General features: G+C 38.2%; 1 protein-coding gene across 2 annotated transcripts in view; it reads right to left on the bottom strand.

Moving 5' to 3' along the window:
* Positions 1–26,478, bottom strand: part of DENND5B (DENN domain containing 5B) — a 201,393-nt gene that overhangs the window by 114,658 nt on the left and 60,257 nt on the right. The window contains exon 2 of one of the 2 annotated variants that reach the window (XM_059402699.1): positions 1,155–1,220. The exons of the other annotated variant lie outside the window; for it this stretch is intronic. Within the exon in view, the coding sequence (XP_059258682.1) occupies positions 1,155–1,220 (66 nt within the window). The remainder of the gene's footprint in view (positions 1–1,154; positions 1,221–26,478) is intronic. 2 annotated transcript variants of the gene reach the window in all.

The following is a 26,478-nucleotide window of genomic DNA, read 5'->3' as shown; positions in this document are numbered from 1 at the left end:
TAAGTATAAATAAAATGTTAAATACTATCATAGCAGAAGAAACAGCACATAATGCAAGATATAACTCCTTGCAACACTTACCTTTTTTTAATGACGTCCTGCCTAAGTCTGGTTAAAATAGTAACATTATCTTCATTCATATATCAAGTTATTTACGGGACAGAGGATAAATCAGAAAAGCCATGACAGTACCATTTTCAATATAACACTCTGTTAACTAAAGAACATCACACCCTCCTGAAGCACAATGGAATCACCCAGAAGATAGAGAAGGAAAACCACCCTTTTCAAAGACAAAAATTTTTTTTATAAAAACAAGAAAATGGAAAGACTCATGAAACAGAAACACGAATCTAAGAAAAACAGAACCACCACCACTGCTGCCAACACACCACCTACTAGACTGCCAAGAAAGGGGGGCAAGAGGAAAGGTCATTGCTGTATATATAGCTGTCTTGGCAAATACTGTTTTGATGTAAATTCATGGAAGAACCAATTATGTAGAAATTCTGATAACACTGTTAAGGATTTAGACATGAGTGGATATAGTTATCACTACTATTACCAAAGAAGAGAATCCTGATGATGCCTTTTGGAGATGAGAGGTGAGGGGAAAAACCTAGTCTTCTCCTTTTTAAACCCATATTATAAATGACTTCTAATTTAGAATTTACTCTAGGATGTAGCAGGAGAAATGAAATCAGTCTAAGAATTTGGGTTCCCAGGAAACTGATATGATACATAAGCATTTTTTACTCAACTTAAAATCCACCTCTTAAACACTATCCTGAAATGAATAAAGATTATAAACTTGGGAAAATATTAATATCCCTCACTACAAATATATATAAACTTAATTCGAGGTAATACTGCCAAGTAATCTGCTACTAAATTTAAGCTGCAATTCAGCCTTTCCTTTGAAGAAAATAGGATATATCTGCCAAGAGAGCTTAAGACTAGTGAATAATTTTTTCAAGGCTTGAAGCAAATAAGGTCTTTAAAAAAATTAAGATGCAGATGAGAGAAAAGAAATATAAAATAATACCTATTTTTGCCCAAACGAAACTGGGGGAAAAAAACCAATTATGATGGGCTTGGGGTGATTTAAAATAGTGATTTCTAAACCTCATTTTTAATTTAATTTTTATTTTTACCTGAAGTCGTATTTGCAGCATCTTGGCTCTTGCCATGACGATCTGCTTCTAGCCATTGGTACAAAACTACATAATGTAACAGAAACAAAAAACTTTATAAACAATGAAACCAAACACAAAAGCAAAATGACTTTGAAAAATGGAAAATGAGAATAACAAATTAAACAAAAGCAATAAACCTAAGGCAGGCATTAACATCAATGGAATGTAGCTTAACACCAACAGTATGCAGCTTATAAGCTATTAGTAATAAGATGGCATAGAGAATGGGTAATTGTATTTTAATGTAAGAAGTGAAATACTACTTAAACATCTGTACCAGTTATTCATATGGGAAAAAAGCACATATACTCTTCTCAATGATGATTTGAAGAGAAGTATCAGGAGAAAGCTAATGTTTCCATAGTCAAATAAGATAGTAAGACAAAATGACCAATTTTAAAAATTACATCCCAACTTCTACATACCTATCAGAATGGCTTTAGTCCAAAAAAATGGACTACACCAAATGCTGACAAGTACATGAAGTGACAGTAACTCTCATTCATTCATTCAACACAAGGAATCCAAATTGGTACAGCCACTTTGAAAGACAGCATGGCAGTTTCTTATAAAGCTAAGCAGTCTTACCACAGGATCCCATAGCTCTACTTTAATCTGGGGGAAAACATCAGACAAATCCCAAGAGAAGCAACCTACAATATACCTGGTGAATACTTGCCAAACTATCATGGACGTCAAAAAGAAGGGAAGTCTGAGAAGCAGTCACAGCCAACTGGGGCCTAAAGAGATATGATACCGGAATATAATGTGGTATACTGGACGAGAGCCACCAACAGAAAAAAGGACTTCAAGTAAACACTTAGGAAATCTGAATAGGATATATATAGACTTTAGTTAACAATTATGTATCAACTGATTTGTTAACTCTAACAAATATACTATGGTAAGATGTTAATGACAGGAAAAACTGTGTTTGTGTGGATGGGGAGGGTATGAGGTATACGAGAACACTATTATCTTCTCAATTTTTCTAAAACCTGAAACTCCTCTAAAAGTCAACTCTGTTTTAAAAAGCATTCCAGGGTGCCTGAGTGGCTCAGTGGGTTAAGCCTCTGCCTTCATCTTGGGTCATGGTCTCAGGGTCCTGGGATCGAGGCCCGTATCAGGCTCTCTGCTCAGCAGGGAGCCTGCTCCCCCTGCCCCCTGCACCCCGCCTGCCTCTCTCCCTACTTGTGATCTCTCTCTCGCTGTCAAATAAATAAATAAAATCTTTAAAAATAAATAAATAAATTTTAAAAAAGCGTTCCAATATGTAAGATAAAGACAAAATCATATTATATCCAAATTTGTAAGTAATCTACTTTTTAGAAATCATTGTATGCAAACACAAACTGAAACAGGCTCTGTACTGAGATTCCATTTAATCAACTTAATACCTTCATGTGTTATTGACTAGGAAGTATCAACTCTTGGAGGGCAGTTTACCACAGTAAGGACATAAAGAAATTCACACTAGTTCTCTACAACTCTGCAATTTTGAAGAGTATAAAAACTTCTGAATAGGTTACCCAATTGTCTACAACTTTTAGACATCCAATATTCTCTTTAAAGAGCGAAATAATGATGATGTAGGATCCTAATAGTCAGGGAATCTTCCTATCTATACCTCAAAGATCTGAATGATCTCAGGACAAAGGCTAAACTTCTACTCTGGGGGGATATGTGCCCACAGATATTCTAAGAGTTCTATATTCCAATCAGGGTTTGCAGAACCTATGTACACTCTCCCTTCACAAAACAATAACAAAGACAAAGAACTGGGGAAGTTAGCCTATGGAACTCCTGGATTGAAAGGGAAAAAGGAACTAAATGATCCACTATAAAAGGCCAAAGACATCCTGAAATCACCAAGGAGGTTATTTGGATCTTTCCAGACAGCCAGATAGTATACTGACATTTACCATCAGGTATAGATGGACCAAAACAGACCTTGGAAAAGCCCCCACACATACACCCAAGCAGTGTGCAAGGTCACTGCCTGAGAGTGCCCCAGTGGGCACTCAAGTCAATATACTTCCCTCTAGGATACTGAACACTTTTGGGATGCAAAGAATTGTTATGACTGGGACTAGTAAGGAAGAATTCGAGAAGCAGACCTCACTCATTCAATATATACTATACATATTTTTTACCTTTCTAGTTTATAGGAATAACTACTCATTAGAGTACAGAAGTAGCAGAGTGGAGAAGTATTAGGCCATGACACAAAAATCTCCCCATCTGGAAAAAAGCAAGTATCAACTTTACAACTGACAATGATTATCACTCTCACAAAAATGAGATACAAAGTAGGGAAACTAATCCATTATCTGGTCTAACAATCCTATCTAGCTCTCATCTAAAGGCATTTTGCCCTGATTAAGGTAGAAACTCTTGGATGCATTTAGGGTATCACTAGGAATATTTACCAATAGTTCAATTACTTCACATAGCTCCCGTTTCTTGTTTTACCAAAGAAAAAGGAAAAAAAAAAGGAAAAAATATGAAAGTTAGTTCAGGTCAACTTACATAGAATTATATATAAGCAAAGATCTTTTTAGTAGATTTAGATATTCAATTATTTTATCCTTGCCTCCAGATTACCAAAGTCCAATAAATGATATCTAAATATTTCAGAGAATTTCCAGTGAAATAAGAGCATCTGCTTCATGTAAAGTTATAACGTGAATCACCATTAGGTCAAATTTGGATTTCAAAGCCCACTGTATAGCACATATATTTAAAAACATAATGTATAACTAAAAAAGAAATGTAACAGATATTTTTACCTAATATACTAGGTAGTTCTAGAAGGACTGAGCTCCAAAAATTTAACTCCCATAAAGCATCTAAAATATGTTATAATACAGAGTCTGCTACTATGTTTGTAGAGGATGTTAGAATACCAAGAAGACACCAGTTCTCACCGTGGCTGGGAGCATAAGATCTGTTTTTTTGGTGACTCCTATGCTTCCTCTCAGTTGGCACTGGGAGTTGGTACCCTCAAGCTCCAAGCCACTGGCGAGAATTTCAATAGCCTGTGAGTGGGGTTCCAAGTGGAGAAAGATTTGTGAGATGTGTGAACCTTGCAGCTATTTCTCAGCCGGAGCGGTCCCATTATCCCCTTTCTCTAAACCTACTTGCTCCTAGGGATTCAATGAGTTCCCGCCCTCGTAATCCATTTCCATTGTGGCCTGTGTCTGACCTAGGTATTTTCTCCACAAAACAAGGGCAGGCCTCACAACACTTCCTGTGTTGTGATACCACAGAAATCTAGATGTTTTAAAGAAAGCTTGCTGATAGGAATAATGAAAACAGATGGGAAGTTAAAAGGTAATCTCTTTTGTCCTGTCCTTTTAAAATTTTGTTCCTTTTCTCTCTAAAGGGAAAGTTCTCTCTCTCACACACACACACACACACACACACACACACACACACACGTGGGTGCACAGAGATAATGGTGGACAGAAAACTTAGAATCAATAATTTTTTCTCAGTATTTTGATAAAGGTGAGAGGAGGAAATGAAGAACTATAAATGCTCCCTATGAAATCCATGCTGAGGCGAAGAAGGGAGGATGTGGTGGTGAGGTAGTTTTTCTCCCTCCTATGTCTATCACTATAGGTCCCCAACTGTCTGTCTCCATAGACCCCTGTCTAAATTGACATGAGCTAGAGTTGTAGAAGGAATACTGGACAACAGTGGATCCTGTAAGAGAGACTGACTAGGGAAAGGGAACCTGGGGCAGGGGGATCCCACATGTTAGTTAAAAAAAAAAAAAAATGAAGGTGTACTTCCTGTGACATTCACAGAAATACATTTCCTACACATGAGTTGTCTCTACATCACAGTGAGCTGTCCTCTTCAAAACAGATCCCCCAGGAGGCTGCATATTCATGATTCATTCTAATGATTCTACCATGATTTAAATAATCTCTGAGCAGGTTATATTTAAGGTGACCTGATGAAGTAACAATAATCCTCACAGATAACACATGGTGCTTACTATACAGCAGGTGTTATTCTAAGTGTTCTACATATATTAAATCATTTCATCATCACAATTACTCTATAAAGTAGTTACTATTTTATCATTTTCCAGATGTAGAAACTGAGGCATAAAAAGGTTAAATAGCTTGCCCAAGGTCAGACAACTCTAAAATTTAAACTTACACAGTTTGGCTTCAGGGTATGCTCTCAATTCTACATAAGAGGTCATCTCAGAAAAGGGTATTTGGGGATGGGGAAACAGCAAGTACAGAATCCCTGAGGCATCCATGAACTTGTCACGACAGAGAAGCAGCAAGGAGGCCAGTACAGTTTATTTAAGTGAGGTGGTAGAAAATTAAGTCAGAGAGGTTACCATGGCCACGTAAGACAGAGCCTTGTAGACCATGGTAAGCTCTTTCTTCAAGGGAAGTAACTGAAGTGTTTTAAACACTTAACAAGCTTGAACAAGCTTACTCTGGCAGCTACGAGAACAGACTATAGAGGGTAAGAAAGGAAATGGAGAGACCAATTAGGAGACTTCTGTAATAATCTAGGCAAGAGATGATCATGGTATGGATCAGGGAAACAGTGTCAGGGTAGTGAGAAGTGGTAAGATTCTAAATATATTTTGAAGACGTAAGAGATATTTGCTAACAAATTAGATGTGAGAGAAAGGAGTAGTCAGTCAAGAAGGAAATCATGGTACTAGTTTCTAGTCTGAGCACCTGGATGAGTAGTGTAGTTACTTACTGAAATGAGGAACAAGGCACAAGGAGAGGGTTTTTGCTGGAGGGCTGGGAAGCTGGAATAAAAAAATTCACTTTGGGATATATTAAGTCTGTCATGCATATTGGATATCCATGTGAAATTTTTCAGCAAGCATTTAGAAATATGAATTTAAAAATTGGGGGCTGGGGTACCTGGGTGGCTCAGTTGGTTAAGGGTCTGCCTTCAGCTCAGGTCATAATCCAGGGTCCTGGGATGGAGCCTGCATCTCCTTCTGCCTACTGCTCCCTCTGCTTGTGTGTGCTCTCTCTCTAATAGATAAATAAAATCTTAAAAAAATAATAATAAAAAGAAAAAAGGAATACATCATTAAAAAAAATAAAATTCAGGGGACATTAGAAAATTCAGCATCAAATAGATGGTATTTAACATCACAGGGCTGGGTAAGATCACCGAGGAAATGAATGTAGATGAAGGGCACCTGGGTGGCTCAGTGGGTTAAGCCGCTGCCTTTGGCTCAGGTCATGATCTCAGGGTCCTGGGATCGAGTCCCGCATCGGGCTCTCTGCTCAGCAGGGAGCCTGCTTCCTCCTCTCTCTCTGCCTACTTGTGATCGGCTCTCTGCTCAGCAGGGAGCCTGCTTCCTCCTCTCTCTCTGCCTACTTGTGATCTCTCTCTGTCAAATAAATAAATAAAATCTTTAAAAAAAAAAAAAAAGAGAGAGAGAGAGAAAGGCCTGGGTCAGGTTCCTGGGAGGCTCAAGTATAAACATTAAGAGGATAGGAAGAGAAAGAAAAACAGGCAAAAAAGTAAATGAAAAGTACAATCAGTGAGAAAAGAGAAAGACCAGAAGCATGGGCAGCATGGAAGCCAAGTAAAGAAAATGTTTTTAACAAGGAGAGTTGACAATGGAAGTCGCTGGTGGCCTTAAAGAGATGTCTATGGAGTGGTAGGAGTGAAAAGCTGTCTGGAGTTGTTCCAAGAAAGAATTCAAAAAGAGGAAGTAAGGCAGAGAGTATAAATAACCCTTTAGCACAGTTTTGCTGGAAAGACGAGAAATGGATTATATTGGTGGAGAATATGGAAGGGAAAGGTTTTTTTTTTTTTGTTTTTTGTTTTTTTTAAGAAAAGAGGTATTAACTCATTCAAATAATATATCCAGAATGCCTACACTGTACCAGGCACAGTGACTAATGCTGTGGCTAGGATTAATGCAGTCCAGTGCCTCTGAGGATTTCACATTCTCCTCTTCTGCCTTCCCAGTGCTTCCACAGAGAGCTGACTTTGCCCATTCCATATGCTATGTATGGCTGATACAGACTGTACTCCCCAGGTAAGCACTCTTTCTATCCCTCGCACACAGTTTACCTACTTTATCCTTGTAAGGCTGTATGCATGACACTAGAAACTACATTCTCTCCATTACATTCTCCCCTCCTCTGGTACTCCTAGAAATGGTCCCAAACCATTCTCATTTGGATAAGCCACGCCAATCATCTCAGCACCACTGTTCAGCTATAACTGATTCTGGATCTGTGACAGATTGCAGGTGCTTACCAACATCCATGTTCTCTCCTTTCCAATATCCTTGCATCTGGGTGAGGGCCAAAGCTCTAGTTGTTGCCAATGAAATATGACCCGAAGTGACGTGTATCACTTCCAGGCTGAGGCACATACCTGTCTGTCCTCTGCCACCCATCAACTAAATGCAAATGAAATGGGACCTTAAAAAGACAGGAAGGTCCGATAATGGAAGAAAACGTGTGTCACCTAATGCCTCAAAATAGAGCCCCTCCCACCTTGGCCTATATTAGATTATACAACAGATGGGAAATAAAATTCTACCATCTCAAGCCACTGAGAGTTTGGGTTATTGTTTAGAGCAGTTAACTATTTATGTGTTTCTGATTACACTACTTTAAAAAAAAAAAGATTTTATTTATCTATTTGACAGACCTAGATCATAAGTAGACAGAGAGGCAGGCAGATAGAGAGGAGGGGAAGCAAGCTCTCCACTGAGCAGAGAGCCCGATGCGGGGCTCGATCCCAGGACCCTGAGATCATGACCTGAGCCAAAGGCAGAGGCTTAACCCACTGAGCCACCCAGGCGCCCCTGATTACCCTACTTTTTATTTGTGTTCTAACTCTTTTCTTTTTTTTTTTTTTTTAAAGATTTTATTTATTTATTTGACAGAGAGAGATCACAAGCAGGCAGAGAGGCAGGCAGAGAGAGAGGAGGAAGCAGGCTCCTGGCTGAGCAGAGAGCCAGATGTGGGTCTTGATCCCAGGACCCCGAGATCATGACCTGAGCCAAAGGCAGAGGCTTAACCCACTGAGCCACCCAGGCGCCCCTGATTACCCTACTTTTTATTTGAGTTCTCTTTTCTTGACCTTCTCACCATGATACTAGTCCCCGACTGTATTTTGCCTTCTATTTCTTGGTAACTTTCTAGATTGCTTTTTACTGTGCTCCTATAAATAAATAAATCAGTTCTTTAAATACAGGACAGAATTTGACCATTTTTTAAATGGATGCTCTCTACCCTTCATAAAAGCAGCTGTATACCCACAACTAGGCTGTTAATTAAGGCTATAGGTTTTAACCCATGAAGGGCCTGTTAGGCATTCCAAAAACATAACTTTTTTTCTTTTTTTTTTTTTTTTTTTCAAAAACATAACTTCTAAATCTAGTTAGCAATCTTGCAGGTCTAAGTGGCTGGTCATAAAAGGAATCAAGTAAAAGAAGCTGGGATCTCTGAAAATTCATAGACCCTACTGAGAAGGAATCATCAATAAGAAACTGTGAACCCTGGTAATCTTAAAAATATGTTTTAAGATATTAATAAAAGTACATCAACATCAGTCTAGTAAGTTTTGAATTTCTAAGAAATTCACAATATATTTCATTCTTGATCATACTAAAATTAAAGAGCCATACTGTATTTAGCTAACACTAAAATATACTTTAATTACTGAAGTTTATTCACTGGAAACCAAGCGTATACAACACAGTTACTGTTTCAACCCCAAGTGGAGGCACCTGCATTTAACTCTGTCACTCATCACCTGGAGGTGGGACAGATATCACTCGTTAAAGGGCATAGACCCCAAAAGGACTGCTCTGACTTCAGAGGTCCCCAGCCCACCAGCTCTTCTGACATGCTGGCTATACATCTGGGAGCTTCCATGACTATCAGGTTTGATAATTCACTAGAACAGCTCATGGAATTCAGGAAAGCACTATTACTTCTGACTGCGGTTTCATTACAAGAGCTACAGATCAGGAGCACCAGACAAAAGACACACACAGGGTGAGGTCTGGAAGGGAATGTAGTGCTTTCCTGCTCTCTCCTGTGGAATCAGGTTCTGTCACTTGCCACCACCGTACACATATACAATGTGTTTATCAACCAAGAAGCTCCACTAATCTTTGGTATCTAGAGCTGGTTTTTGTTTTAAAGATCTATTTATTTACTTTAGGTGGGGGAGGGGTGTGAGAGAGAAAGATTCCCAAGCAGTCAGTGCAGAGTCCGACTTAGGGCTCCATCTCATGACCCTGAGATCATGACCTGAGCCAAAACAAAAAGTCAGAGGCTTAACTGACTGCACTACCCAGGAACCTCTGATATGTAGAGTTTTTAATGGGGTTCACTACATACACAGGACTGATTTGATCACTGGCCATGTGACTGAACTCAAATCTCTATAACCTCTTCCCTTCCCTAGAGGCCTGGCTGACCCTCTGGTAACCAGCCCCTATCCTGAAGCTATCTAGGGGCTCATCTTTACTACAATAGGGTAACACTCCTATTACTTAAGAAATCACCACGGTTCTAGAAGTTCTGTGCCAGGACTGGACAGAGACCACACAAATTCGTATCAGGCACTATGCATTCCACCACCAAGCATAGAACGTAGTACCAGGTTTATTTATTTGCAAAAATAACCTTAGCAATGAATTCAAGATGAACAGTCCTCTGATAATGAGAAATAAACATAGCTTGGCTTCTAAGCCATGCTTTACATCCTATCCCTTTTCTAGTAAAATGTGAAACAAGAAAAACTTTTAAAAAGTCATCGAAGTATTGTAACTGATTTTATAAGACCCTCTAAGAGGAAAGGGTCTATAATTTTTCGGTAAATAGTAAGTACCATGTGTTTATCAGTGCTTAGTAAATGATTTTAGTTTTCTGAAAAATGTAACAGCGATTTTCAAATAATAAGCATAGCCAAGAAAACAAGGTTCTAGTTCTAGTTGAAATACCCTGGGTTCTCTAGTAGCTTAGGACAAATCATACCTTCTTTGAGCAAAGGTTTCCTCATACATAAAATACAGATTACATAATAACATGTTAGTTTATTAGAGATCTATCTTATATGAGGATCATTTATGCAATGTATTTCTGGGAAAGCATATTAATGTTATTATTTGATGCTGCATGTTATACAGTATAAGAAAAATCTTCCCTATTGCTAAAAACTTAGTCTCTGCTAAAATGACAACAAGAGAGCTACCCTTTGCGTTCAGGAACAAAAGAAAGGCACCTGCCATTAAAATATCCATAGCTGACAAGTAACACTATAGTGCTAGATTTCTAAGATGATTCAAACTGAAACAGTTCTGCTGTATGACTCAAAGAAGCAGTTATTTGCTCAGCGCTAACACAGACTTTTCCCTTCGTTTCCATTCATTACTTTTTGCTGCCAATACTCTCACCAAAAAAACAGAAAACAAAAAACAAAACAAAACAAATTTACAAGGAGTCAGAAACAAGTAACAGTTTAGTTTATACAGGGATACCAAGGGACATATACAAGAATGCCACTTTTTCCCTCTTACCCTCTTCAACAAAATAAAACAAAAAACCTGCATAAGAAATCAACAAAGTTCTCTAAATAAAATATATAAATCACAACGTAGGAATACACAAGGGATACATGTGTTTTACTAATGCTCCCCTACCTCTGGTCTATGGAATTATCATAATATGAGCAAAATAGGGCAAAAAATGTTAATAAGATTCATCAAGAAAGAAACTCTTCCTTTAAGAATCAAACAGAAGCATTATTATTCCAACAATCACCTGAAGTTTTCTGCGGCTGATGTAACTATTGCTAAGCAAAAGTGGCCTCTGAGTCGCTTCATCAGTACACACTTTTATCCGAAGGCCCTCCCCTAATATGCTGTTAGCTAGAACATTCAGGCTTTAAAATGAACTGCTTGGATTCCAGTTCTTAAATGGAATTGGGGGATAGCACAGACCTATAAAATCATAGTCCATGTATCCTCAGAGGAAGACAGTGGGACCTGTCAGATGATGAGGAACTTCCCAGTTCCACACAAGGCTGTGATTCCCAGAGTTACTGTCTAGTGTATTTTAAAAAGTTAAGAAAAAAGTCATGTCACTTATAGTGGGGGGAAAAACATTTTAACCACTTTCTGAAGTTTTCAAAATTAACAGAAAACTAAAACCAAGGATTAAAAATGGGAGGGGAGAGTAGAATTTCTCTCTTCCTTATAGGAAAAACAAAGTCTTCCTTCCTCCCACCATAGGACAAACACAGAAGAAAACCCTCAAGATGATCTCAAAGCCCTGAGTTATTTTTTAAATTTTATTTTTTTAAAAGAAGGGTTAACACTAAAAGTAATCCCATCAAAAGGGATTCAAATTTACTGTTTTCACCCTAGTGCTCAGAGTATTATCTGGTATTTAGCCAGGATCTTTAATTAGAAGTCATGCTAGATTTCTAGATTTTAGATTCTGGACTTCTCCTCTCCCCCGACCTGAATCCATCTCCTTTCCTTCCATATTCAGAGAGTCACTATATTTTGCAATTTATACTTCCTTAATATCCCTCCAAATCAGCCTTTCCTTTCTATTTTAATAGCTACACTGTTAACTGAACCTCAAGCCAGACTCAGAATATTGCTTCAGCTTCCTAACTTGTTTCCCTGCCATACACTATACATTAAACTCCCCTAATTCATATCTCATTGTCTCTTTTCTCTCTGCCCCTTTCTTTTTCTTTCACTCAAGTATTTTTGAAGCTCTATGAGCCAAGGCACTATTCTAGGCTCTTGAGATAGAATAGCAGACTGCATTCTTCAAAAATAGCCACAACAATATCTCCTGTCCTACATGAGCTTTTAAAATTTCATCAGAAAGTATAGTCCCGGGGCGCCTGGGTGGCTCAGTGGGTTAAGGCCTCTGCCTTCACCTCAGGTCATGATCCCAGGGTCCTGGGATGGAGCCCTACATCAGGCTCTCTGCTCAGTGGGGAGCCTGCTTCCCCCACCCCCAACTGCCTGCCTCTCTACTTGTGATCTCTGTCAAATAAATAAATAAAAATCTTAAAAAAAGAAAGAAAGAAAGTACAGTCCCTGTCCCAGGTCCTTAACCCTGGAAAGGCCTTGAGCAAATGGCTTCCATGGCTCAGTCATAAATAGTGCCACACATTTCCACCTTGCTCTCTTGGACCAAAGGCCCTTAGAGTATAGCTACAGAAAGCCCATCCATCCTCTGGAGAAGCCCATAAGGACAGAAACTGAGGGTCTTAGCCCACAAGGCAGACTGAGGTCCCAGCCAATAGTAAGCAATACAGCCTGCCTGCCAGCCAGGGAGTAAGCCACATTGAAGTTGGTCCTCTGGACCCCTGTCAAACTACTCATCTTATGTCAACAACGCAGAGACAAATTGGTCTCATCACACTCTGCCCAAATTGCAGAACTGTGAGCTAAATAAATGACTATGCTTTAACCTGGTAATTCTGAGGTAGTTTGGAAGCAACAATAAATAACTGGAACAAACAGTGGAACAGAAAGGCAAAAAATCCTTGCCTTCATGGAGTTTACCTCAGAGGAGACAAATAATAAATATAAATTATATAGTATGTTGGGGGCGCCTGGGTGGCTCAGTGGGTTAAGCCGCTGCCTTTGGCTCAGGTCATGATCTCAGGGTCCTGGGATCGAGTCCCACATCGGGCTCTCTGCTCAGCGGGGAGCCTGATTCCTCCTCTCTCTCTGCCTGCCTCTCTGCCTACTTGTGATCTCTCTCTCTGTAAAATAAATAAATAAATAAATCTTTAAAAAATTATATAGTATGTTGGAAGATAAAAAGTACAATGGAAAGTTAAAAAATAACAGAGTAAGGAAAGTCAGCAGTACGGGGCATAGGTTGCAATATTACACATGGAGGTCAGAGTGGGTCTCTCACTGAGAAAGTGACGTCTGAGCAAAATTTGAAAGAGATAAAGGAATTTATCTTATCTCCTCAGAAAATCAAAGTAAACTAAGGTACCAATCTTAAAATTTAGTCCCCTGTCACCTAGAGTCCAATTTCCTGAAACAGCACTTGAGGACCACACCATGATCCAGCCCTCCATTTCCAGCTCCAATCTCTGAGACTCCCCTGCTCTCTACACACCCTGTACTTGAGCCATGCCAGATAACCTGCAGTTCCCTTTTAAGTACCATGCTCTCTGGGTCTTTGCAAGGCCTCCTATACCCAGGATGTATTCCTTCCTAGATAAAAATAATAGTTTTTTTCTTTTTTAAAGATTTATTTATTTGAGAGAGAGAGGGAGAGTGTGCGTTGTGTGAACACACGAGTGGGAGGGGGAGAGGGAAAGGGAGAGAGAATCCCAATCTGAGTGTGGAGCCCAACATGAGGCTTGATCTCATGACCCAGAGATCACAACCTGACCCAAAACCAAGAGTCGGATGCTCAACCAACTGCTCCACACAGCTTCCCCTCTTTTAAAGACATGATAGTTTTCTACTATTCCCTTAATAAATTCTGACAAACTTGGTGACTTTAAAATAACTCCTACATTTATTATCTCATAGTTTCTGTGGGTCGGAAGTCTGGGCATAGAGTGGCTCTGCTGGTTCCTTTGTTCCAGGTCTCACAGTACTGAAACCATCCTGTTGTTAAGGACTTCCTTCCTTTCTGGAGGCTCTGGGGAAGAATCCTTTCCAAGTTCACCCATGTTGTTGGCAGAATTCAGTTCCCTGAAGTTATAGGGCTAAGGTCCTTATTCCCTTGTTAGCTATAAGCAAGGCTGCCCCTTGCACCTACTCTCAGGGAGTAGCCTGACATCTCAGGCGGACATGTAGCCCTGACATCTCTGAACTGGCAAGGACACGATGAACTCTTCTCATCCTTGGAATCCTCTGAGTGCCTTTCTACCAAATCTCTTCTGCCAAATCTGAGTTTCTCTTGTAAGGATTCATGGGATCACACTGGGGAAACCTGGATAATCCAATCTACTCTATTTCATGGTTGGCTAACAGCACTACCTATATTGGTCTGACTAAATAAAGAGGAGACAGGAATCTTGGGGGAACATTTTTAGAATTCTGCCTATTACACAGCTCCCTCCTTGTCTGTCTGCTAGGCTCCTACAAGTCTTTAAGATTCTCCTTAGAAGAAACTTTGGGAAAACTTTCTTGACATGTACAAGGAAAAGTAAGGAGTTTCTTCTATAATACAACTTAAAATCCACAAATTAGAATGATAATTTTTATGGCCTGACATTTTAAAATTCCATGAGCTTAATTTTTAAATGAACCACTGCTGTATAAACACTGTACTAAATATTTATTAGCTCATGTGTTAAAATAAAAATATTCCTTGATGGTAAAGTTCAGGACAAAGCACTTCTCCTTTTCGTGGTTAGCATACATGAATGAATATAATGTTCTCCCCTCCACATTTTTGAAAAAGGAAATAGTAGTGTTAAGTTTTTGGAACTGTGTTCTCATAATTCCTATACATATTGCTATCTACTTACCATATCATATTAAAACTGTTAAATTTTATCTCCTCCTTTAGATTTTAAGCTCTTCAACATATTCTTCATCCTTACATTCTTACACATGTTCAATAAAGTTTGTTAAGTAAGTGGACAAATGAATGTAAACTGTATTCTCTGGTCTGAATCATATATTCCAGAGTTTGTAAGACTTACTTAAGTACCAATACTTAAAAATGATTGATTTTAACATTTTATATTGTACTTTATGAAAACTGAAATGCAATTTAAGAAACAAAATTAGCCCATTTTATTTAGAATGTTTAATTTCTTTTTCAATTCATATTACTTGTAAATTAGAACCTGATACCTACCTTATTTCAAAGAAAACATAAAAACATGATTATTATATGATTGTCTCCTGTGGTATCACTTGATCAGAATTTTATTATTCTCTTTGAATCTTAGATTTCGTGGCTAACATTTTAAAAAGTAAACTTTAGTTTTTAGAATGGTTTTAAGACCATAATACATTATATGTTAAAAAGAAAAAAAAAAGAATGGTTTTAGGACCTACAGAAAAACTGGTAAGATAGTTCAGAGTGTTTCTATATCCCCACCAAGCAGTACTCCCTATTAGTAACATACCACATTAGAATAGTACATTTGTGGGGTGCCTGGGTGGCTCAGTCAGGTTAAGTGTCTGACTCTTGATCTCAGGTCTTGATCTCAGAGTCATGAGATCAAGCCCCGAGTTGGGCTCCATGCTGGGTGTAGAGCCTACTTAAAACAAAAAAAGAACAGTATATCTGTTACAATTAATGAAACAGTATTTATACATTATTATTAACTAAAGTATATACTTTAGTCAGATTTCCTGAGTTTTTACCTCAGGTCCTTTTTTCATTCCTGAATCCCATCCAAAACACCATGCTCTATTCGGCCATGATGTCTCCTCAAGCATTTCCTGGCTGTGACAGTTTCTCTGACTTTCCTTGTTTTAGATGACACTTGACAGTTTTTGGTTTTGTTTTCTAATGTCTGACCTTATTTATTTCTTCTTAGAAAATCTCGTTTTTGACTGGACTTACTTAGAGGTAGAAGCCTTCAGAGAGGACAGCCTCCATCTCTTGGCCATCTGTTCTTAGGCCTCCTTCATTCTCCTGGTGAAAGTTTAGCCTATTCTGCAGCTCTTCCTTATTATTTTTTTAGTATACTGTTTCTTCAGAACAATATGCTGACATTTGTGTTGCAGGATATGTGGAGTAACAAGACACTGAATCTTGGGTGCTTCGGTTCTGGGGTTCTTTCCTTCTTTGTTAGGGACTTTCTCACAACATACTGGTAGATAATCTTCTTTAGAAAAGTTTGCAGACTCTGCTAGCTCTATTGGGCCTGAGGTGACAAGGTACAGTAGTATCAGTGAGTCCAGAAATATCCTTCTCCCTTTTAAAAATGACCAAGCTGAGAACACTGAGACTCGCATCCACAGTGCAACCCCGAACAGATTTGTGGCTTTCTTTCTCTATCCTCCTTGATCTGTAACAGAAATGCCCCTCACTCAGCAGCGGTGGACACGCTCATGGGTCAAGACATCTTGCTTCATGTGGAAGCCTTGTTTGTCATTGCCACCAGTTATGTGGAACACATAACCCTTCCAATTCTTCACTCAGAGCAACAGCGGCAACTTCTGTGGCCATATGCTTCTCGTAAGAGGTATGAAATTTGTATTTAATGTCCACTTCAGTAAGTTTCTTCATTCTAAAGAATTCTAAAGAATGAAGAAAGCTTCATTCTAAAGAATGAAGTAGCTTCATTTTAAAGCAGCCTACCACCTCTGAGGTGCCATGAAAAAGAGGACATTGGCAGTTTAAAGAGTACTGGTCAGCTATTTTATAGGATGTCCCTCAAATGCAATTTGTCTGATGTTTTTCTAAGGATTAGGCTCAGGGGAGGAAGATCATAGAGGTAAGGTGCCATTTTTATCACATCATATCAAGTTACATACTATCAACATGACTTTTCATTATTGATGTTCACCTAGATCACCTGGCTGAGATAGTGCTTGTTGCGTTTCTCTACTGTATAGTTCCTCTTCTTCTTTCCTTTTCCATACTATAATTTTTAAAAGAAAATCACTATACCTAGCTCACACTTAAAAAGGAAAAGCTGGGGTGGAGAATTTACATAAATTACTTGGAATTCTTCTGTCAGGAAGATTCGATTCTCTTCCCCAATTACTATGTTACTTAACAATTTATTTAAATCATTATGGGCTTATGGATATTTATTTTGTATTTTGGGTCATAATCCAATATACTTCTATCTTGTTGCTCAAATCATTCCATTTTTAACATCTGGGAACTCTTTCATTTGGCTCCTCTGTCTCTATGACATACCCCTATCTACGCATTGTTTTTGTATTTAGCACTTCCTTACTTTCCAGCACTATAATATGCTCTAGGTTCATCTTATATATTTCCTGCCCCCTTCTAGAATCAACCATTCTCTAAGGATTCCTCAATCCTTTAAATGGAGAATGGATTTAGAAACCAAGGTCTGGGTTCCAGGTGTGCTCATTTCTACTGAGGTATCACTGCTTCTAGGCCTTAGAGGTTAATTTATTTTTACTTTCTACTTAAAGATTCAGAAAAAAAGGAAAGTTGCTAATACTAGCTTATAAACAAATTTTTAAACCTCTTTATAACAATATTTTGTTAGGTATTTTCGGCTTCTAAAAAAAGATTTTTAGTAGTTGCCTCATATTATGACTTTGCCTTTCCCCTCCACTCTACCAGCCTACCTCTATACCTCAACTCTCAACCTAGAAGGGCAATGGGAGATACAGTTTTCAGCATTTTTGTTTAGATCTTTGGAAAACATATGCCAAGTATATTTTTAGAGATTTATTATCTGCTGATTTTTTAAGTTCTATGTACAAATGTAGTTGCAAAATAGGTACAACTCTCAAACACAAAAAACTTTACCCTACACTGCACACATGTGGTAAGTTAATACTCCATGTATCTCATCTACCCCAGATAAAGGAGACAAGAACTAAGTATGTATTTCTGTGGAATTCTTGTATTTTTCAGAATTTTAAAAATTTTGGATGGTTTGAAATCTTTCAAATACTAAAAATTTATGTTTTATTAATAAGAGGTTATTTTAAAGAAAAAAAATTTTCCTATCCCTAGGAAGTCTTTTTTCACTATGTTCTTTCAGAACACTCAAAGTAAATATTACTTGGGCAGTTATTCACTTTACCTCATTCTCTTGCCTGTCTTACATGAGGATCATTTATGCAATGTATTTCTGGGAAAGCATATTAATGTTATTATTTGATGCTGCATGTTATACAGTATAAAACAAATCTTCCCTACTGCTAAAAACTTAGTCTCTGCTAAAATGACAATAAGAGAGCTACCCTTTGCCTTCAGGAACAAAAGAAGGCACCTGCCATTAAAATATTTATAGCAGACAAGTAGTTTTCAGCTGTAAGAAATGAGAGACCAGTGCAGTAAAGAGAAAACTATACTCCACAAGACCAGTATAGTAATAGCAGCAATACTGGTGAGATCCCCCAAAAGATGTGGGGTTGGAAAGCTCGGCTGCTCATATCCAATTTCTCACAAACTCTACAATTCAAGTTGTCTCAATTAAAAAGCTTTATAGAAGGGGTGCCTGGGTGGCTCAGTGGGTTAAAGCCTCTGCCTTTGGCTCAGGTCATGATCCCAGGGTCCTGGGATCGAGCCCCACATCGGGCTCTCTGCTCGGCAGGGAGCCTGCTTCCTCCTTCTCTCTCTCTGCCTGCCTCTCAGCCTACTTGTAATCTCTGCCTGTCAAATAAATAAATAAAATCTTTAAAAAAAAAAAAAAAAAGCTTTATAGAAGATCTTAGAGTAGTTTCTACTCCCATCTCTCTCTCTTTTTTTTTTTTAAGACTTTATTTATTTATTTGACACAGAGAAAGAGCACAAGCAGGCAGAGCGGCAGGCAGAGGGAGAGGGAGAAGCAGGCTCCCCACCGAGCAGAGAACCTGATGTGAGGCTTGATCCCAGGACCAAGATCATGACCTGAGCTGAAGGCAGATGCTTAAACCACTGTGCCATCCAGTCACTCCTCCCATATCCTTTTTTTTTTTTTTTAAAGAAGTTTTCCCATTACATCACAAATATTTTTGCAGACATTTATCAACTTGACAAATTTCATGTTACCTTACTTTACTTTTGGCTAAATTCACAATGTGTACAGATTGCACTCTTATGCCATCCCTCTTCACAATTCATACCTCTATGCATTTTACATTGTCACTTTGTGAATATAAAATGTACTGTGGAACTGTTTATAAACAGAATTGTGTTTGTTTATTTAGATATAAACTATGAACCTAAGTGGGAATTCAAAATTAAGTAAAAAGCTAATAAAATTAAAGAATTATTTAAAATTTAGGGGGTTTGAGAATTGTTTCAGGGTAATATAAAAACAATGAGGCTTTACTATTTTTTTATTTTTTATTTTTAAAAGATTTTATTTATTTATTTGACAGACAGAGATCACAAGTAGGCAGAGAGGCAGGCAGAGAGAGAGGGAGAAGCAGGCTCTTGTTTCCCCTGAGCAGACAAGATGCGGGGCTCGATCCTAGGACCCTGAGATCATGACCTGAGCCGACAGCAGAGGCTTTAACCCACTGAGCCACCCAGGCACCCCGAGGCTTTACTTTTTAAACATATATACTGAAATTATTTTTTCATTTTTAAAAATTAACATATAATATATTGTTTGTTTCAGGGGTACAGGTCTGTGTTTCATCAGTCTTACAGAATTCACAGAGCTCCCCATAGCACATACCCTCCCCAATGTCCATCACCCCGCCACCCTATCCCTACCCCCCCAACCTCCAGCAACCCTCAGTTTGTTTCCTGAGATTGAGTCTCTTATGATTTGTCTCCTTCTCTGATTTTGTCGTTTCATTTTTCCCTCCCTTCCCCTATGATCCTCCATTTTGTTTCTCAAATTCCTCATATCAGTGAGATCATATGATAATTGCCTTTCTCTGATTGACTTATTTCGCTTAGCATAATACCCTCTAGTTCCAACCATGTCGTATGTAGCATATGGCAAGATTTTGGTTTTTCTGATGGCTAAATAATATTGCATTGTGTGTGTGTGTGTGTGTGTGTGTGTGTACACACACACCCCACATCTTCTTTATCCATTCATCTGCTGATGGACATCTAGGCTCTTTCCACAGTTTGGCTATTGTGGACATTACCGCTATTAACATTGGGGTGCAAGTACCCTCTGGGATCACTACTACATCTATATTTTTGGGAATAATAAAATATTTTAAATAAAATCGTATGATAGCTGGGATTTGCTTAAAAATAATACTGAGGTAGGGGGTAGAAGAAACAATGCATTGATAATTTTTGAAGCAGGATACTACTACTCTAGCTACCTCTGTATGTGTTCAAAATTCTCCATGTAAGAAGTTTTTTTTAAAGTCACTATTGCCAAAAGAAAAGAGGTTATTAATGTTAAGTTTAGTAAGTGTAAGCATAGCTTCAGAGGACAGAAAGTAAATGTTTCAATGTGTCTCTCTCAAAGACAATGGCTTGCTCCCCTCCTTTTATAAGACAACCATAGGGACGCTTGGGTGGCTCAGTTGGTTAAGCAGCTGCCTTTGGCTCAGGTCATGATCCCAGGGTCCTGGGATCGAGTCCCACATCGGGCTCCTTGCTCAGCAGGGAGCCTGCTTCTCCCTCTGCCTCTGCCTGCCTCTCTGTCTGCCTGTGCTCGCTCGCTCTCTCTCCCTCTGTCTCTGACAAATAAATAAAATCTTAAAAAAAAAAAAAGACAACCATAATACCATTACGATACCTAAAAAATAATTTCCTAATATCATTCAACCATTATTCAAATTTCCAATTATCTCATAACTGTCATTATTTTCTTTAACAGTTTGTATGAGGACCCAACTGAAATCCATAAACTGTAATTTGTTGATATGTCTTTTATATCTCTTTCAATCTTAGGACATCCCCTCCATGTCTCTTTTTCTCCACGTTGGGGTTTCTTTGCTGAAGTACTTGACAGAGTTTCCCACAGTTTGGATTTTGCTGATTGCATCCCCATACTATGGTTTAACATGCTCTGTCTTCTAACTGGTAATAAAGACTTGCACTGTACAAAAAAGTGGCCACTAAAGTGTTTATTTAAATTTTAATTTTAATTACTTAAAAAGAAATAAAATTTAAAATTCAGCTCTCAGCTGCATACCACACACTTCTAGAGGCTATCATATTAGACAGGGGAGTACAGACATTTCCATGACCACAGAAACTTCTATTGGATAGTACTGATCTAGAAGCTTGACCAAATTCAGGTTTAACTTTTTTTGCCAAGACTACTTGGCAAAGGGTGTGGCTATATACTTCCATCAGAAAGCATATAATGTCTAGCATTCTATTTCATTACCCAGGAGTTCATTTGTATAGGAAGACCAGATAAATGTTTAATTCTTTTCCTACATGTCAATGACTTTCATGTTTAAATCTTTTAAAAAAAGATTTCATATAATTTGAAAGAGATTTTATATATTTTATAAAATTTTATTATTTTATTTTAAATTTTTAAATTTTATTAAAATTTTATAATAAATCATTTTATAAAATGATTTTATATATTTGAAAGAGAGAGAGAAAGACAAAGAGACCACATGTGGTGGGGAGGGGCAAAGGGAGAGGGAGAAGCAGACTCCCTGCTGAGCAGGGAGCCCGACCTGGGGCTTAATACCAGGACCCAAGTATCATGACTAGAGCCAAAGGCAGACAGACATGCTTAACCAACAGAGCCACACCGGTGCCCCAACTTTCAAATATAATTTAAAAAGTTAAACACTGTTTCAGCTCTCACCCTACTTGGGCTTTCTAGAGCATGTGACACTTGAATCTCCTTGCTCCCTATATTCTGTGATAACAATCTAAGTTCTTTTATATTCAATCATTATTGCAAGAGTCTTTTGCTCTAGTATGTATTTATCTTATTCCTTTGTTGAACTAATATATTCCAAGATGGTTACTTGTGTAGGTCCACAAACTAAGATCATACCCTTGTAAGTAAAGGGTATTTTCTCACTTGAAGGAGGTGGGCACTGCCATTATTAAACAGCTTGGGAAAAAATACCTCATGACATGAAAAGAAACCATGGAAGATCAAACTTAGGTATGAAGAAGAAACTCTTCTCTCTTATTCCCTTGAGCCTAGAGTATAAAGCAGTTCAGATGTGCCTAACGACTCTCCCCACTTTTGGGGAAAAAGGAAATTTCTGCCATGTGGAAGCAAATCTTTACTTCAGCAAGGAGGCAGCCCTAGAAAAGAACGTAATTCTGTAAAGGGCCCCAAAGGGTCAACTGATTCTATAATAAGTGAGAGCAGCCACACAGATATTTTCCTAAACTGGCTATGTTACTTCCATTTATGATTTTCTTCTATCATCTCTTGAGTATTTTGGGAGAGACCAGTGCAGTAAAGAGAAAACTATACTCCACAAGACCAGTATAGTAATAGCAGCAATGACTGGTGAGATTCCCCAAAAGATTTGGGGTTGGAAAGTTCAGCTGCTCATATCCAAGGTCGTATTCTCTCTTCTCTACCAATTCTTATGGACTGGGCAGTTACTAAGGGAACTTACTATCAGTTACCTCCATGGGTTTCTCTTCTGCTGTTCCCCATACCATGTTTTCCACCAGGTTTTATCTTTGCTCATTTTTTCTTCCTCTACATACTATTCTCCACAGCTCATACTACCACCTATATTAAATGACTTCCAAATATGTATCTCTAGTCTAATCATCCAGGTCAACATTTTCAAGTGCCTATAGGAAATCTTTACCACAAGCTGTTAAAATTCAATGTATTCTAACTTGCACTCCTTATATGTCTCCCAGACTATCTCTTCTTCCTCCATTCCTTCTGTCAATTAATGATGATTCAGAGTACCTGGGTGGCTCAGTCATTTGTGTGTCTAACTTTGGCTTGGGTCGTGATCTCGGGGTCCTCGGATCAAGCCCTGCATCAGGCTCCCTGCTCAATGGGGAGTCTGCTTCTCCCTCTCCTTCTACACTCCCCAACTTATGCATGCTCTTTCTCAAATAAATGAAATATTTTTATTTTTATTTTTTTTAAAGATTTTATTTATTTATTTGACAGAGAGAGATTACAAGTAGGCAGAGAGGCAGGCAGAGAGAGAGAGGAGGAAGCAGGCTCCCTGCTGAGCAGAGAGCCTGATGCGGGACTCGATCCCAGGACCCTGAGATCATGACCTGAGCTGAAGGCAGCGGCTTAACCCACTGAGCCACCCAGGCGCCCATCAAATAAATAAAATCTTTTTAAAAAATTGATACCAAGACTCACCAAAGTCAAAACCTGGGACTGACTCCTTCTCTCTAAAAAAGGCTGTGGAAAATAAAATGGAATGAAAGAAATTCCTTTTAGTGTACAAAGTGTCTTCTGTAATAAAGAGGCTTCAATATCCTCATAACATGGAGAATCTTCAGCTGTTCTGTTTCTGAACATAAATATAGGATATAAATATTTAGTTTATAAAATATAAACCAAGCTACATGTGACCTTCAGTAAACTGCTTAGTCTGTTTTCTGGGAAGGAGAATGGCAATGATAAGTGAAGTTATGTTATGAAAACAGTAACTATCATAAAGATTCTTTTTTAAGTAAGAAAATAATTTTGAAAAAAAAGAAAATAATTTTGAGCATAGTTTACAGTGTTATATTGGTTTCGGGTATACAACATATTGATTGGACTTCATATGCTATCCTATGCTCAGCACAAGTGTAGCCACCATCATCACCATGTAACACTATTACAGTATCATTGACTGTATTCCCTATGTTCCTTTTATTCCTGTGATTTATTCATTCCATAATTGGAAGGTTGCGTCTCCCAATACCCTTCATCCCCATAGCCTCTCACTGTGGAAACCATAACTCTGTTCTTTATATTTATAGGTCTGATTTTGCCTTTTGTTCACTTATTCATTTGTTTTTAGATTCCACATGAGTAAAATCATATGGCATCTTTCTCTGACTTATTTCATTTAACATAATACCCATAGGTCTATCCATATTGTTGCAAATGGCATATTCTCATTCTTCTTTATGGCTGTGCAATATTCCATCATTTTTCACCCCACATCTTCCTTATCCATTTGTCTATTGACAGATACCTAGGTTGCTTCCATTACCTTGGCTTCTTTAAGTAATGCTGCATAATATATATCTTTTTGAATTAGTGTTTTTGTTTTCCTTAGGTAAATACCTAGGGCGCTTGGGTGGCTCAGTTGGTTAAGTGTCCACCTTCGGCTCAGGTCATGATCCAGGGTCCTGGGATTGAGTCCTGTATCAGTTCTCTGCTCAGGGGGAGCCTGCTTCTCCCTCTGCCCCCCCACCCCAAGTCATGCTCATGCTCTCTCACAAAAATAAATAAAATTAAAAAACAAACAAACAGGGCGCCTGGGTGGCTCAGTTGGTTGGACGACTGCCTTCAGCTCAGGTCATGATCCTGGAGTCCCGGGATCGAGTCCCACATCGGGCTCCCAGCTCCATGGGGAGTCTGCTTCTCCCTCTGACCTTCTCCTCGCTCATGCTCTCTCACTGTCTCTCTCTCAAATAAATAAATAAAGTCTTTAAAAAAACAAACAAACAAACAAACAAACAAACAAATGATATTTCTATTTTTGAGGAAACTCCATACTGGATTTTTTTTTGTTTTTTTTTTTCAGTGGTTGTACCAATCATCAAGGCTATTTTCAAAATCCTCCTGCAAATATTAGGAAAAGTAAGCATGACAGCAGCATGCCTAACAGCATTCTAGACTTGCAGAGTTAGTTCTCCATTTGCTTGCATCAATTTTTCATTAAAAAAAAAAAAAAAAAAAAAAACCCACCCAAACCCTTCAGTAAAATGAATCTATTATTAAGTACTGATTTCAAGTTGGGAGAAATACCTTACATTTACTAATGTAAGATGATGTAAGCAGCATTTCCAACAAATACTGTAAAAGCCAAGAAAAAATTTTTGTATGTGTGTCTGTGTGTTTCTGAATTAAAGGTAACCCCGAATAAAAGAAGATCCACACATCATTATCTAAAGTCCACAATTTATACTAGGGTTCACTCTTGGTGATATACATTCTCAGGGTTTTAACAAATTTGCAATGACAGGTATCTATCTTTATAGTATTGTACAGAAGAGTTTCTCTGTCCTAAAAATCCTCTGCGCTCTGCCTATTCATCCCTTTCTCCCCGCAGCCTGAGACAACCACCTACCTTCTGCTGTCTCCATCCTTCTGCCTTTTCCATAAAGTCATATAGTTGGAATCATATAATATATATATAACCTTTCCAGATTGGCTTCTTTCACTTAGTAATACGCATTTAAGGTTACTCCATGTCTTTTCATGTCTTGGTAGCTCATTTCTCTTTGCACTGACTAGTAGTCCACTGTATGGCTATACCATATCTATTTATCCATTCACCTACTAAAGTCTACTTATCCATTCACTTACTAAAGGGTATCTTGGTATATGTGCTGCCAAAGCAAGCACTAAAGGGTATCTTGGAAGCAACCCTTGTAGGCTTTCAAGTTTGGGCCATTATGAACAGAGCTGCTATAAATGTGAGGTTTTTATGTAGTACAGGGTTTCAACTCCTTTGGGTAAATATCAAGAAGTATGATTTCTGCATCCTATGGTTAAGTGTGTTTACTTCTATAAGAAGCTGTCAAACTGTTTTCCAAAGTGGTTGTATTCCCACTGGCAACAAATTAAATGTTTTCTTTTAACATGTATTAATTTGGTTAGATATTATATTTATGTTGTCAGCCTGGACAATGACAGCTCTGTCATCATTATAGCTACTTTGTGAGTCATTTAACACAAGACTATATTGACTATAAAGGATTATATATAATGAAATTACATACGTAACTAGACAAAAGTATACACTGCCTAGAGAAAACAAGATTCTCTCTAACGTATAAACCAGTGAACTCTAACAATGAATCTTAACTATTATTTTGATGTCTCTGAGTAGCCAGGAATATGGACATCTTGGGGATGACATGTTTACTTTCTTTCTGCTTTTAAGTAATGGCAGTAAAAATGGTCTAATAAGAGTTTTTATAGACCAGAGAAGGAATCACTTCCAAAACCCTACCTGGTAACTTCTCTAGGTCAATGAGTAATAACCACTGACCCAGTGGCTTAAGCCAGACAGCTGATTATCCTTGACTCCGCTTTCCCTCTTATTCTTCACATCTAATCCAATACTTCATCCTACCAATTTAACCTCCTATTTTTCTTAAATCTATCTCTTTCTACCCCCACTGCCACTGCTGTAGTCTGATCTAATTTCATCTCTCATCTGAATTATTACACGTCATCACTGTTCTAACTGCCCCCAAGCTTACTTCCCACCAACTCTTACTCCATAATGTTGCCAAGAAATCTTTCTAAATACAGATGTGATGTTGTTCTCCTTCAAAATTTTTCAAAATCTCAAATTCCTTAACATAGCTTCAAACTTTTTCGCAACCTGACTGCTTATGTCTTAACCCTTTCCACAGGATTTTCTATATCCTTTGTATTCTGCATTCCAACCATGCAGAAATTACTAGCTGCTCACCATATGCACAGTATTCTCTCAAATTAGCTAACTTTTACTTACATTGTTCTGCCACAAATATTTCCTCCAGTATTTCCCCCACCAACCCACCCCTGCATCCCACCAATT

The sequence above is a fragment of the Mustela nigripes genome, chromosome 6 (genome assembly GCF_022355385.1).
Source record: "Mustela nigripes isolate SB6536 chromosome 6, MUSNIG.SB6536, whole genome shotgun sequence".
Taxonomy (NCBI): Eukaryota; Metazoa; Chordata; class Mammalia; order Carnivora; family Mustelidae; genus Mustela; species Mustela nigripes.
Note: the sequence above shows the minus strand (reverse complement) of the source record. Positions and strands in the feature narration are given on the sequence as shown.